The sequence below is a fragment of the Coturnix japonica genome, chromosome W (assembly GCF_054131305.1).
Source record: "Coturnix japonica strain WE chromosome W, WE-NBRP24, whole genome shotgun sequence".
In the NCBI taxonomy this organism is placed as follows: domain Eukaryota; kingdom Metazoa; phylum Chordata; class Aves; order Galliformes; family Phasianidae; genus Coturnix; species Coturnix japonica.
In genome coordinates, this window is record NC_140701.1 from 6654001 (window position 1) to 6670142 (window position 16142).

A 16142-nucleotide genomic window follows, 5' to 3' on the forward strand; every position below is an offset into this window, starting at 1 on the left:
CTTATTTCTTTTAATCAATTCTGTATTCTGCACACGTTCTTCTGAAGCTAAAATGAAGGCAGATAAGTAACGTGTTTGCAATGCATGAACAAACCTATTCAACACTTTGTCTCTAAGCTAACAAGCAGTGTTTGAAGAGCACATCAGTATTTCATGCCCTTCATTTCATCCAGACAGAACCTGCCTGAGGAGCAAGCTGATGGCTGTCAGCTACAGGCAGACCTAGCTTAGCATTGCATTTCTTAGAGCAACAACTGTTGCTTTCAGTCACTGAATATACCAAGGCCAATTGCTATGCCAGGCACATTTATGGCATCAGTGAACAAATAATGAGTTAAAAATTGTAATAGACAGGAGTCATCTATTCTTGTAAAACTAGGTGACCAAAGAAGAACAGTCCCTCTAGAGTCAAGCTGTTTAGAACTAATAGCATCAATCAGTATCACATAGATAGATTACTTCCCTGCCCTAAGACCATCTTGTGACCATTTGGTGCTCCTAATTAAGCCCTCTTGATGGCATTTTGTCTGAGCAATGTGACATTTTGTGATAGGAGTTACTGCTAGTGTTCCCTTCACCCTACACCAAAGTAGGAGGTATCCATTCTCAGGGAATCATGCAGGCTTCCTCTGGATTTGATGCTCAGAGACAGCCCCAGAACTTTTTAAATCTTAGCTTAGCTCTCATCCAATAATGTTCATCAAACAGTGCAACTTGTCCTTTGGGGATGCCTTTGTTCTGCATCAACCAGTTCCAACGGAGTCTTCTCGGCTTGTTTTAGATCAGTTTTTTAACAGATAAAGAAAGGGGCTTTGAATTACAAAGTGAAATTGCAGAATGCATGATTCTCAACCAAACAGAACAGGAGGTGGGATGCAGGGTGAATACCTGAGCCAACACCACCTGCAAGCAATCCTTCAATATCTTAGGAATCTCTAGCCATCCCAAATCCAGTGTTGTGCTTGATCTATCATCTCTGCTGAGTTTTTAGCTAGCTGATGGTGAGCATCTTGGTGGAGATGGGTGAGCAGTCGGACTAGAGGGTCTTAATCAACCTTAAGGATCCTGTGATCAGAGGAACTTGAATGTGCTGTTAAAGGTCACAAGAGCTGCACTGCAGCATGAGCATACACAGCAAAAGGTTTTCAGTAGAGCTTCGGTTCATAAATGAGGACTGGGTTATGGAAAATAGGCTCAAGAAATAAACCAGAAAACAGATCTTAACGCCAGGTTCTGTGAATGCAGCCAGCTGAATTTCACAGATCTTGAATTTCAATGACAATTTCTTGTGTTATTTTACCCTCCAGCTCCACCCTGAACAGGAACATGTCAGTGACAAGCATTACTCCTCCAGGATTGACCTGACAGTGCTTTACTTGTACTATGAGCTAATGCCAGGAAGAGCAGGAAAAGAGTTTCATCCACGTGCCTTCTCCTTCCTTAGTAAAACCAGTGTGAAACTGCAGCCACGTCAGGCTGAATAAGACATCTCAGATGTCCTGCCTGGATGCAGGAGGTCACGTGTCAGAGGATGTCTGGCACGTCAAGTCTCATGGCAGTGCAGTGCATGACAAACTGCAACAACACTTTCTGTGGGCTCCTTTGGGCACGAGGCCCAGCGGGTGACACACCTCTGGCTGCAGCTCTTCAGAGCCTCCCAGCAGCCACGTGATGCCCATGGGAGAGACACAGCTGACCCGCACAGCAGATGAGTTACCAGCTCGCTCTGATTTACAGCAAGAGAAGATACAAGTGGTGATGCTGAATGGTGAAATACTGCGCGTGTGTGGCATAGGTATAAGATTTGTGAGCCTGAGGATGTTCAAAGTCAGGATGGACAGGGCTCAGAGCACCTGATGGAGCTGCGGTGCCCCTGTTCATTGCAAGGGAGTCCAACAAGCTGACCCTTAAGGGTCTCTTCCCTATCTATGAGATACACGAAAGCTGATTCTGCAGTAACCAAGCTACCAACAGCAGCTGTTTGTCTTACAGCTTGCCAACACAGATTTTAAAATAACAGCATTGATTACTCATTTGATAGTCACATTACAGTGCAAAGCACATGGAAACGTCCATCAGCTAATTCATTTAATTCTTTGGGCAGACCTGCCAGTATGAAATATTATGCTAACATGACAGAGAGAAGAAAAGCAAAATTAAGACTAGCTGACAAGCCGTGGCAGGAAGTTCTGCTCTCCATCAATTTAGTCCCATTATTCAATTCTGTTTGGAGATGTCTCCATGACTCTCTGGAGTTTGTTCTTTGAGAAGAAGCAATTAAGTAAGCTCTCCAATGCCAAAGTGCATACACTACTCTAGGCCTTTCTTGTTTCTCCATGGATCAACAAGGGTGACAAGCCAGCAGAAGATGATGAAGAGCCTCATCATGCAAACTCATGCATTTTATCCCCCTCACAGATGCACTGACAACTTACAGCATCATCCATTGAGACGTTGTGAATTTTCAGGGTGTGTTTCTTCCCCACAATGTGCAGTTCATATTTTTCACTGGCCTTGAGCTCCTTCCCATCCTTCATCCACTCCACAGTAGCGCCTGTGTCTGAAAGCTCAGCCTGCAGTTTGGCTTCCTCACGCAGCCGAGCGGAGATCTTTTCTACATCTTTGCTCTTATTGGTAAATCTCACTGCAGCACCTGTCAGGAGCAAAGGCCTCGTTATTTCAATTTAGATCAGGCTAACGTGGTCAATGTTTGCTGCAACATCTCTGAAAAAGTATCACCTTCTGTTCCTGCACTCATCATTGTGTCAGTGCTGAGCAATTCAAGATATTTCATTTGGTCTTCTTGCCGGATTTACTAAGTAAAAATCAACCAAACATCTCCTTCTACTGATTAAGAATTCTCTAAACATGCTTCTGCAGAGGTTTCCACCCAATGACAAACAGGTCCTCCCATCATGAATCTTTGTTCTATTTTGTCATGCAAAGCTGATTGATAGAGATATTATTGGAATGATTGCTCCCCTACTTCTAAACTATTCCAGTGCAATCAGAAAGGCTGTCTGAACCTGGAGCTAAAAGTACTGCTCTATGGTGATGCAGTGGTAAACCTGGTGACTGAATGCACTGGCCAATAGCTGTGAACTGCAGACATTCATCAGCTGGCATGAAGCAATCTGGTTCAGATACCAAGCAGCTGGGTAGATTGGCTTACCCTACACTCTGTGCTATCATGTTTAGGTCATTACCAGGACTCACATCAGTCCATGGGATGCAATTTCAGGTATTTGGTACAGTCAGTGAATGCCTGCAGCCCCAGTTCTAATCAGCAGATCACAGCAACTATGCCTTGACTGTAAGAGGAAAGGAGAAGGATCAAAGCAAATACCTCTCACTCTCATCTTGGTGCTGACATCAACATTTTTGGCAACAAATTTCACTTCTGCTCCATCATCGTTCTTGGTGACGTTCTTTATGATTAGGCTGTGAGTAGTTTGGGTTCTCTTGATGATGCAGGTCTCGCTTTCCTGTAAGACTTTACCACTGAGGTACCAAGTGCTGCAACACGTTGTTGTAAGATCAGTAGTAAACATGGCATCCCCTCCAGGTACAGCTTCACCAGCTGTTAGGGGGGATTTCACAGCCAGGACTGGTTCTTAGGAAGAACAACATGGATGTCTTAATGCTCTTTAGATGCAAGTCTGGGATCTCATTTAGAGATGGAAGATTAAATCATAGGTACATTTCTACTTCTCCCTTTGCATGAGTGCTGGAAGAAGCACTTCTATGCTTAAGATCTGTTACAGAAAGTTCTGCCTCTTGCACATGTGTGATATCAAAAGATAAGGATATTCATGTCTCTGTCACAGAAACAGAACTTGTATCACTTTAGTGGTAGCTTGAGGTTGACAGGAGAACTAGGAATAAAGGAAAGCCTTTGGTGTGTTAATGCACTACTATCCTTAAAGTCAAAGGAAACATCTTTAGGGAACCAACACAGCTGCTCAGCTCACACTGACCCATTTCCATTGGGGTTTTTGTGCTTACCAAGGTGCACGCTCCCTGGGAATTCCAGAGACGGGCTCTGTCCATGCGCATTGACTGCAGACACTCGGAACTGATCATCAGCCTCTTCAGACAGATTGCTCACCATGAACTCTGGGACGGGGACATGAGACTCGTGGCACCTCACCCACGTGAAGCCAGTTAGTTTATTGCCTTCCACAATGTAGCCATCGATTGGAATGGGGCGTTGCATCTTCGGAGGGGACCATGCCAGCGTCACTGAGGTTTCTGTTTTATTTTTCACCACGGGGTCAGCTGGGGGCTGGGTGGGAGGTTTTCTGGGAGCTGAACAGAAAGAAATACAGAAATATTAGCATAAGGTCATGTAGGCTGGAAAAGACCTTCAAGATCAGCAGACTCAACTTTCAGCATGACCTACTGAGTCCCACCATTAACTACTGTGCTACCTGAGGACATACATGACAAGCTTATTCCTGCAGGTATTTGCATAGTGAATATATTCACCCTCTGGTTGCTTTGGAACATTTTAGAGGTTAAAATCCCATCAGACTTTTTCACCGTGTGCAGCCACTGATACAGGCAGGAGGCTGGGAATTACCTGATGGGCTCTAGTTACAGACTACTGACACAGTAAAGGATTGATTTCATTTCATTTTGGCCATCAAAAAGTTTGGAGTCTGGTTTAAGTCATCCATCTAGACTCCAATTATAATCATATGGAGAACAGCGCATTTAGGAGAACTCATCTCATCTTAATAAACCTGAATGAAATCACAGAATCATAGGATCACGGGAGGGCTTGGGTTGGAAGAAACCTTCAAGATCATTCAGTTCTAAACACCCTGCCATGGGCTGGCTGCCCACTAACCAGCTCAGGCTGCCCATCACCCATCCAACCTCGCCTTCAACACCAAGGACAGGCACCCACAGCTTCTCTGGGCAGCCTGAAATGGAAGCAATGAGCCACATGTTGAAGATACTCAAACATTCATGACTGTAGAGAGAGCCAAATACTCCATACATATTGCCTGCCTGGTCAATGGTATTAAAATGCCAACAACAGACTCATCCAGCTCATTGAAAATGGTGTGAACAAGGCGTACAGGATTCTTCCAGCATCGAGTTAGATCTGCAAAGTGTAAAAATAGGAAATCTCAATGCAATGCAATTTTCCCTCATAACATAAATAGACACATAACTGTTTTGGGGTGCACTGTTACCAGCCTGTCAGTTGCTGTTGGTCAGTGCTAGATTCCAAAGGTCCCACTAACATAGCATGAAGCTGAAAGCTAGACGCTGGAATCAGATCTCCTGACCTTACCATCAGAAACTGAGATATCATATTTTGCTCAGAGGTGCCTGCTTGTAGGAGGGACAGCTTCCGAGCTTTTTCTGCTCCAGGAACCAGCTCCAGCTTCAGGATTTAAACAGCAGTCAGAAATTAAACTGAGCTTTGTCACCTCCATCAAACAGAAGGAGTGGTTGGGTGGTACAGCTTTCCAAATAACTTAGAAACTGTCACAACAATCAGATGCCTACCTTTTCTTTTTGAACTTGTTAATACATAGAGCTTAATAGCATCAGAATGCCCCAAGCACTTCAGATAACATGACAGCTGTAAACCCTTCTTTAAGGATTCCTTTGTTTAACCACTGAGTAACTGTAATTCAGTGGTGCTGGTGGGAGAAGGGAAGTCCTAATCTTCCCAGATGGTGAATAGAGCTGATGTTCACATGCAGACTGGTGCTGCAGCACAGCCAGAAACCACTCATTTGGGAAACACAGCACCAAGAAAATAATGGGAATAGCTTCATAAAATCAGGCAGCTTCACCCAAATTTCATGTCAGGTCCATTATTCTTCCTATTTTCAGGAAGAAAGGTTTTCCCTTTTTCTTGTAGTTTTATTTTCTTTTCCTTTCATGCAAGCAGCTTTGTAGCTTAAAAAATTGTTTTCTAATCACCTCCTGGTGTGGACAAATCACACAGGTTTGACTCCATGTTTTACATAGTTAGCATTTTATATTTGTTCCAGTATGGAACTGTACAGCCATAGAATGGCCTGGGTTGAAAAGGATCTCAAAGATCATCCAGTTCCAACCCCCTGCTATGTGCAGGGTCGCCAACCACCAGACCAGGCTGCCCAGAGCCACAATCCAGCCTTTCCTCATAGGAGAGCTGCTCCAACCCTCTGATCATCACAGTGGCCCCTCCTCTGGACCCACCCCAACAGCACCACAACCTTATTGTCCACAGAAAGCATATAACCCTCATTCAATTGCCCTTCCACTCAGCTTAGAGCACTACTAAAACCAGCATCTTCACCTTAGCTCATCACACTGCTGCAGTTCCTTTTACAAGGATTTCACTGGCAAAAATTAAATCAAAGCCATCACAAGGGATTTAGCACAGTTACGTGTTACCGGCTACGAGAGCTGTCAGCACAGTCACCTGTCAGGCTTTGCTGCTGTTCTCTTTATGTAGAGGCACAACAAGGTTCAGACACCTCACAGTGCAATTCTCACTTGGACTGTAAAGAAAAAGGAGGCTTGAAAAGCAGCGTGTGGAAAACAAAGAAACAAGAATTAGAACAACAGTGGGGCCATGGCACTTGTAGGAATTGTTCTGCCTTTAACAGCAGAGCTTTTCAAGAAGTATGAGGGCATTGCAAACCAGACCAGTTTGGACAGATTAACAACTGCAAGTAGTGGGTTCCAAAATTCCAGACATGAAATCAAAGATAGAAAAACTCTTCACATTTTCATCTCTCAATTTTTCGTACATTGTGCATTACAGTGCAAACAAGTCTTCCCATACAACTTGGAAGCTAAAGACAAGTCTGACAAAACAGACTGCACAAAAATGATGGATAATTAACAGAGCAAATTGCTCTTTCAAAAACAGAGTTTATGTCTTCTGGTCATAACACTTCAGAAGCCTCAGAGGCTTCTTCTCCTTTGTATATTTTCATTAATCTTAGATTTTGTTTTCATTCAATGTGACCTCACTAAACAAATATTGTCTAAGACCATGAGTATCACATAAATGTGCAGATCTCAAGCTGCTCACTTATCTAGTACCCTTGGCATGATGCTTTATTTTCCTCAGCTGATCATCTAGATTGTGCCTGTTGATTGTGCAACAACAGCCTGTTGGTCTCGATTACCTGTGAGAGGCTCTAACTTTGGCCAGGAAAAATCATTTGAGGACAAGTAATTCTCTTGGAATCAGTAAGGCAGTCTTCCCATTCTTTCTTACCAGCACCCATCTTACATGTTAATAAAGGCTTCTGGAAATCAGTTTGAAGATCAAGAAACAATTCAGTTCAAGCATATGCAATCACAGGATTTGTACGTCACCTGCAAAAGTCATTTTATTCTATCCACAATCTCATCCTACATGCAGTTCCTTAGAGGGTTCCTTAGGCACACCAACCCCATGCTCCTATTACAGACCCTTGCATAAGACAGGTGACATACCTACAAGATTATCTACAGCTTAGACTATGAAAACAGGGAGTCTAGCTAGAGAAAATTATCTACCTGTGCTTCTGAGCAATCTGTTAACCACTCTCATACAGTTCAGGCCAATCCAAACAAGATGCAATGACATGTCAGCCACAGAAACAGCTTGATTTTAAGGAGTTTGTTTGGACAAGCCCCTGTTGCATACGGTGGTCAAACATGCATTACTTGGGGGCACATTGTATTTGATTTAACAGATACTCTTACCTTTGGCTTTGCACAGAGTCCAAAGTCTATCAGCTTCAAATTGTCAATCAGCAGATTTTCCCGGTGGATGAGAAAGCAGTCAGGAATGATTTCCACCCAAATGCCCAAGGAAACATCTTTTCTCTTCTCTTATTTCCTGCTGTGGACAGTGGTTCCCAGTCTACTCAAAGCTCGCTCGCTCTCGCTGTCTCAGAGATCTTCACTGACTGCTGGCAAGTTCCCATCTTCCAATATCCCAGGTGGGAAATACTAGCTTGTATCTGTTGGAAAGGACCTGGGGACTAGGAGGACAAGTGGTGAGAGACCACAGGCTGAATGCAAGCCAGCAGTGTGCTCTGACAGAAAAGAAGTACAACAAGATCATCAGCTGCATTAAAAAGCAGCACAACCAGACCAGGACAAGTCATTCCTGCTTCAACACTCACTGGACCACATCTACAATACTGTATCTGGTTTTTGGCCAGGAAGGATAACAACCTGAAACAAACTCTGAAGCAAGTTCTATGGATGACCTCCAGCCTGTGCAGGGGGCTGAAGCTCCCACTCAGTGAAGAGAAGCTGGGGAGAATGATCTTTGTGACAGAAAATCCATTGGATGGGGCCAGAGGAATGCATCTCACCCCATACCCTCTGTACAGCCACCATTTGTTTAAAGGATCACTCTTCCTTGAGGCACAAAACTAGAGCAGGTTACACAACAGACTGACACTACAAGGGCTTCTCTCGAGATACAAACTGCAGCAAAGAGCATCACAAAAATGTGAAACCAACACTCAGATCAGATCTGTGTCTCTGCTCCGCTCATTAGGAGCATCATGTTTTACTCCCCTTTCAGAGGAAGATACTTCTTCAAGGATAACAAAATCCAGCTCAGCTACAGAACACAGTACCACATAGCAATAAATATCTAACATTTCCTGTAGGGAAAGAATCCTAAGCACAAGTTATTGTCTGAGTTTCAGCTGGGACTGAATTATCTTCTTCAGTGTCTGATATAATACTACGTTTTCATTCTAGAGAAACAATGGAGATAGCGCAGTGATGCTTTCAGTTGCTGCCAGGCAGCGTTGTACAGAGCCACAGTCAATCTCAGCTGAGAGCCCAAGGAAGTGAGAAGGAACAGAACTAGGACAGCTGACTTAAACTGGCCAAAGGATATTCCATACTATATGACATATTGTGGAAGGAGGTTTGAAGGGGGTATAACTTCATGTAAATCTCTTCCACTACTAGGAGGCTAACTGGACACTGATTGGTAGGTGGTGAGCAATTGCTTTTGCATTCATCATAACTATTATCCTTTTCTCTATCTCAGTACATAATTCTATCTCAACCCATGAGTTCTACTTTGTGTTACTTCTCCCCCCTTCAGTTCTCTCCTGCAGTCCACTGGAATGGAGTGGAGTACTGTAACTCTCTCTGCCAACAGAAAAATAAAAACACATTCATTATTATTTATGGAAGACTGACTGCAGTTCAGGCTCACTGGTTTGAGGTCTCTGGGCATAACCCTGACTGTGAACAGAAGCAATTGCTGAAACAGTCTGTCAAAAAAAGACTGGAGCTTCCTCTTCCAAAAGGCGGTCCTTAGAAACAATGCAATCAAACAGCTTCCCTGTAAGATAAGGTTATCTGAAAATGCATTTAGAGAGTATCAGAGAAAGATAAGTAAGAAAGACAGCACAGAAAGCAGAAACTATTTCTTACCTCTATGACTATAAATATTTCTTTGATGTCTCTCTTACGTGATCCAATGGGCAAACATGTTGATGACTTCAGTTCTTCATGGCATCAATTTCTGTTTTAGCATGAGGCAAGTCATCCTTAAGAGACCATAAAAGCAAGCGATGAAATCGCTAACTACTGTGACATACCAGGTACCACATCTGACTGCTGTGGAACAGAACAAGCACATATGGGACAGTACACAATTCAACATCAACTCAGCAATGACTGACATCACTCCCATAGAAATTCTGAAACAGAGCTGTGAAAAATGAAAAGTAAAACATTCAGCATTTTCATTGGCATTTTGGTAAAGTTGCTGTAATAATGTAACAATAATGTAATGTAATGTAATGATGTAATAACTTCCTCCATTTTAATGCCAGAGAATTCTGCCCTCTGAACAACCAGCAACAAGATTTGTGGTGCTCTGTTAAACTTTTTCCAGCTCTACAGCATCTTTCAAAAGGCAATGGGACCAGTAGGCTGCATTCGTATGTACCATCCCACCTGCCCCCGTGTTCTTGAGAACTCCACAACTCCAACAGAAGATATTATCATATTTAAATGCCTTTTGGCTTACCCCTACAGTAACTTTCTCCATGATTTTTAGTGCAACTTTTTCACCAGACAGAAGATGCCGCCCGAGTTTTACCTTGGCAAAACCACCTACAAATCAAAACACAGATGCTTAATGTTGAGTGTGAATTCTTCTCTAATATAACATTACAATTTCCAACTGGTTTAAAAAACGAATTTCAAATTTATACAAATGAAACCTGACTTAGATAACTGACAAGAGCTGTTAATCTATTCTCAGATTAATTCTAGAGTGGTGAGACAGACTGTTAGGCGTGCTGTTTCTGTACAAAGATGACACTTACCCGTTCCAACTGTTTCATGGAATTCCTAGTACTTGAGAATTTCCTCGTAGTCACTGACAGACATCCTGAAATGTGCAAGAACTGAAGAACCTCCAAGCACGTGCAATGAGGAAGTGCCAGCAGTGTTCACATCCTACTTAGGACATATTCTTAGAGGCAGAAGGGACACTCGTGGCAGATCCAGCAATGCTCATCTTCTCACCAACGTGCATCCCCCTCTCACCCAGCAACAACAAAACACAGTGCATGAAGCTGGCTTCACTTAGGTTAACAATATGGAACATCCCTCAGGGCTTTGTGCCACAGAGCAGTAGCAGGGCTGGACTACAGCTTGAGGAAGCAGTGGAAGCCTTTCCCTGTATGGTTACAGTGTCCCTGCACGCACCCCACAGCCAGAGCGTTGCAAGCTGAGCTGTCTTGCTGTTTCTTGTACTCATCCCAATCTCTGCGAATGAAAACTCAGAATTCAGTCAAGGCGTTGATTGAGCACGAGCGTGCCTTTATTCAATAGGAAAAAGGAGGGGGTGTGAGGTCGGGAGGAAAGATGGGACTCATTCTCTGTTGTCTGACGAGAGTGTCTCAGAAGTCGTGCTGTTGCCCGGAGCCTGGGACTCTTGGCCTGATTCTACCTCCCCCTCCAAGATGTTTGGCTTCTCCTCTGTAATGCTGACCTGAGCCTGCATGGTTGTGCTGCTGTCGGGGCACTCGTGCTGTGCTTGGGCTGGGCTGTCCTCGAAAGGCACTCGGTTCAGGCTGGTGCCTGAGGAGTCTGGCAGGCTCAGGTCAGCAGCTTCAACAGGTATGGGATGAACGAGAGCTTCAACGATGATGGCATTCTTCTCTTTATAACTGATGTTATATGGAAGGCTTTCATCTGAACTGCAGCATCCTGTGCTTAGTAACAGTTCTTCATTGATGGAATCACAGGATGCTGCATCGTAACATGCCTGGCGTCTTGGAGATATACAAGGGCTCGGGTCACCTAGGAAGGAGTAGACGCACAGCAGTTAGTGTCAAAGTTTCACAAGATGAATCTTGAAACAGGTTCTTGACATTTGGCTATGCATTGATGGTGGGCAGAAGCAAATAGGCTTCTAGCAACAGTGTCACTGTCTTGAAAGTGATCCTCGTGCAGGTCCAGCTCTTGTGTTGACAAGAGACTCATTTGGGAAAGACAGGGGTCAACTGAAGATGTCAGGCACAGGCTTGAATGCCAGAAGGATGTACAAGCCCACTGAAAGCATGAATTCTACCTGTGTTGCTGACAAGCAGTGTTTTGAAAGCTGGATTTGCATGCTTACCTGCCAGGACCAAGACTTCAGCTTCAGAGGGCTCCCTGGCACTGCTCTGCAGTTGGTTCTCGACCACAGGGGATGGTTTGCCCAGGCAGAAGCAGGAACGCCAACTGCAAGCTGCTGACTCTGCCCTCTTACTGGGAGAACTCATTCTGCAGAGAAAACAGAGCATGCTGTCAGTCGTGGTGCAGGGTGAGGGAAGAGCTGCACCGAACCCTTGCCAATAGTTGCCTGTTCCTGGCAATGCCTGGTTTCTGCTGAAACACAGCTTAGAAAAGCGCTCTGTTTCAAACAGCAGAGGATGCTTCCATTCCTACAGCTCAGCCCTCAAGTCCTGTTGGCTAAATACCTCTCAACGATGTCAAGCAGGGACATGGATCCTGAGAATGTTGGAGGCTCAGGCTGCTTCGCTCTTCTGGGGCAGGCCTTCAACAGGGAACGAAGGCAGGAGATGAACTTGCCCCGTTTCTTTGGCTCTGCGCAACAAAACAAAAAAACAAGTTCATTTCAGCCCTGGCTCGGTTGGACGAGGCCGAGTGCAACACATTCAACAGAACACGTAACAACAGAAAGCATGTTCCCAACAAAGACACGCAAGAACGGATTTTCCCCATCCCTGGAGGTGCCCAAGGAGCTTAATGCAGTTCTCTTTCTAAGCTTGCTCAACTCGGGCATTAATGAACCCCCTGAAAGCCACGTTCAGACCCCATTTTACTAACCCGCATTGTCAAATGTAAAATACGCACCTGGCTTTGGCAATGAATGTAGGATGGACTCGGGCAGTTTTCCCCTGATGAGTTCCACGCACTCACCAGGGAAAAAACCAACCTGTAATAAGAACAAAAAGACAGGTGGGCATTAGCCCAAGCCCAGAGCCAAAGGGAAGGTCCTCTGACACCGACACAGGGCAACTGTTTGCATCCAGAAGCCATCCTGTGCAGGCAGAGCAGCTCCAACCGGAGATTCCCGACTCTACTGAAGCTGTGCTCTCTAGTCAAAAATGTGTGCCTACCTCAAAGCCACGCTTGCCTCTCCAAAAGGGGCTCATCTCCTTTGGTGGCATATCAACAATGCACACGATGTCTCCAACCTGCAAAAGATTGAAACATCAATCCCAGCTTCAGCACAGCTAAAACAAAAGCCTTCTTCTACGACACAAAATATGAGAGTATTCCCAAGGCGTTCACACTCTATACTAATTCTGTGCACAACAACAAGGAACGCCTGGAACTGCTTACCTCCAGAGAGAGCTCATCCGGCCCCTGGGCGACGTGGCTCCTAATAACATGGGCTGCCGCAATCGCTGGTACGTTTAAAGATGACATAGCACGCACCAGCTGCGGCTCCCGCATGTTATCAGCCTGCAAAACAGAGCACAGGCCGTGGTCAGGAGATGAGGACAAACCAGGAGGATTTCAAGGTGAGGAGCACATCTGCAAAGAAAGCTGCAGCAAATGCGCTCCGTCCTTATCAGGAGCACTTCAGAAGGAGCTGCACGTCTCATCACAGTTATTTCCCTTTCTGGCGTGCATTGCCAGGCCATGCAAAGATGCATCTCTCTCTACCCAGACTAATCAGCAATGGCACTGGCACAGACAGGTGGCCAGGCCCTTTTTGGCCCATTCTTTCCTGCAGGAGAGTACACCTGCAGCTCCTTCTAATGGCTAAACACAGGGAAAAAAAACCGGCCAGAGCTTCATACTGTACCTCCGTCGCCGCCAACTCAGGCTCACGGCTGATCCCACTGCACGCAGCACCCATCACAGCAAGTGTGAACAGCTGGAACAGAGCAGAAACACACTTCTGTTTTCTCTATTCACACAGCACAGTATGGACAGACTTCTTCAGAGCTACCCGCGCATACCCTGCGGCAAAACCATGCGGGGGGACAAAACATGGCACGTACCTGGCAGTGAGATCACCTCAAGCTATCTGCAGCAGTTCCTTGTCGCTTTGCTCGGATGAAATGAGAGCAAAAGCTGCACCGAGGCAGTGGGCGGAGGGTGAGGAGAGGAGAGAGAAAGAGCAGGTCAGTGAGCAGGGCTAAGACAGTCATGGAATAACACACACAGCACAACTGTCCCACCCACTTGCTGCAAGACATGCTGAGTCTCAGGCTACGTGATGCCTGTCCGCCCAGCAACTTTACAATGCTTCCACTACTGAGCAAAGACAATGGAAGAAGCACGGGACAGGTGCCAACTTTACTGATACCCCCTTTGGAACGTGTGTACCGGGGAAAATTACGTCTGATGGTCAAGAGTAAGCAGTACGGTGCTGTGAGCTCAAACAGCCAGCAGTTCTCAACACCTCACTGCCCACCCATCCATCCCACGTCAGCTCAGCTTACCTACAAGCTGCTGCACACGACGGTGAGAAGAAAAAGCACTAAAGATACTAACTAAAGCCACTAACTAAAGGCACTAACTAACTAACGGCACTAACTAACTAAAGGCACTAACTAACTAACGGAACTAACTAACTAACAACGCTAACTAACAACACTAACTAACTAACAAAACTAACTAACTAACGGCACAAAAGGCACAAGAACAACAAGACAACCAACCACTCCGACCACTAGCTCACCCACAAAGGAACACAGAACGCACCGCTCCTCCCCTCATTCCAGCCGCTTATGACATCACCAACGGCCAACAGCCTGGTCCACCATGACCCCCCACAAGGCGGGGAGCCAAGACCACGTGGTCACGTCTGATTCCAACACGGCACCACAACATTCCAGGACTCAGTGTGGGCTTGGAATTCTATCCTGGTGTGGCAGTGCATTGGAACGTGTTCAAAGAAGGGCAACAAAGCTGGTGAGGGGTCTGGAGCACAATGGGGCCATATGAGGAGAGGCTGCAGGAGATGGGAATGTCCAGCCTGGAGAAGAGGTGGCTCAGGGGAGACCTCATTGCTCTCTATAACTTCCTGAAGGGAGTTTGCAGTGAGCTGGTGCTTGGCCTCTTCTCTCGTGTCATTACTGATAGAACTAGAGGGAATGGTTCCAAGCTGCGGCAGGAGAGGTTCAGGCTGGACATTAGGAAATATTACTTCTCAGAAAGGGTGGCCAGGCACTGGAATGGACTGCCCAGGGAGGTGGTGGAGTCACCCACCCTGGGGTTGTTCAAGGAACGTCTGCAGAAATCCCTGCTGAAATCCTGACCTCTGCCACAGGTGGCTGAGTGACACAAAAGCTGTGTCCTTGGTTCCCGGCCTTACCTTCACATGCTGTTCATCTTGCTCTGCAGCTCCTGTTCTGAATAGTCTTCTTATATTCCCATGTGATGTACCCTGAAATACATCATTTAGTGAGTCTGAACAAAACATAAGACATTAATTGGAACTGTGAAGAAATGTTTTTTGCACTTTACTCGGAGGATGTTACATGCTATACCTTCTTTTCTCAATTGTAACACATGATTTTTTATAAAAAGAAACATAGCAAGTCAGCTCTTCAGTGTGCATATTGATGAAACTTGGTGAAATACAACTTTAGAAAAAGGTAATTTGAAAATTTAAATATTCTTATCAGAATCTCTGCTATTAGTTACCGTTCCAATGTTCTGATTTTATGATGATTCTCTCAGAGCTGTTTTGTCACTCGCCACCTCCAATGCACTTCAAGTGCTTTAGGAGCATCACTGGAATTTTGAATAAACTCGATATATTTTAGGAAAGCTGCTACAGATGCACGACTGCAGTACTTTGGAAAAATATAATCTTGATTGAACGCTGAACAGTGTTATTTAATTATAATCCAGGTAATTAAATTAATTAAACCAAGGGAATCACCTCCCAGTCAGTCAGCTCCCACCAGGGAAATCGCTTCCCTGCCAAGCAGATGCAACCAACACAAGCTGCTACATCACTCTAGGGCCCCACTGAGTCTTCCCAAGGGGTCTCCAAAGGCTTCCCTGTTGACTTCTGGGAACCTGGAAACACTCACATGGAAACCAGTGCCCCCTAATGTGCCCCAGAGGTTTCTCAGGGCCCTGCAATTAGCTCTACAGACATCCAGACATGCCCCGGAGCAAGTATGTGTGCTGTAGGGAGCCCAAGAGACATTCCAGAGTATGCTAGTACTCCTCAGTGCGCTCAAGGGTTCTTCACCTGTCTCTAAATATGCCATACTTGACTTTGTTTTCTCTTCTGGAGCTTAGTTCTCAGCTTTGCTTTCTCGTGCCATTTATCATTCAGTTTAGAGATTATTTTAACTAAAATATTTTAATCCACCATATTTTCTGAAAACTAAGAATTGATCCCGCTCAAGGAAACAGAAGAGAAAAACATCACCCACAGGCTGCAGATATTTACCTCGACTTCTCTACATGCCTTCCCCAGTGTGCTTTTCAACTCACCTTGCACAGTGACCCTGGCTTTTGTTTCAGAGTCCTCTGTCTCACAGGTGTACTCCCCGCTGTCCTTGGCGGTAGAGTCATGGATGATCAGAATGGCCCCAGTTCCCTCCTGCTGCAAGTCGTACTTCTGGCTTTTTCTGATTGCTTTGCCATCCTTGTAC

General features: G+C 45.2%; 2 protein-coding genes across 2 annotated transcripts in view; both read right to left on the bottom strand.

The window, feature by feature from the left end:
- The window catches only part of LOC146754426 (uncharacterized), a 599901-nt gene that overhangs the window by 291607 nt on the left and 292152 nt on the right, over nucleotides 1–16142 (bottom strand). The gene's annotated exons all lie outside the window — the stretch shown is intronic.
- LOC146754438 (obscurin-like protein 1) lies at nucleotides 3301–4661 on the bottom strand. Its single transcript, XM_085527453.1, has 3 exons — nucleotides 4006–4661; nucleotides 3347–3613; nucleotides 3301–3311 (listed from the first exon to the last, which is right to left on the bottom strand). The coding sequence occupies exons 1-3, from the start codon at nucleotides 4214–4216 to the stop codon at nucleotides 3301–3303; spliced, it is 489 nt and encodes a 162-aa protein (XP_085383579.1). The 5' UTR covers nucleotides 4217–4661.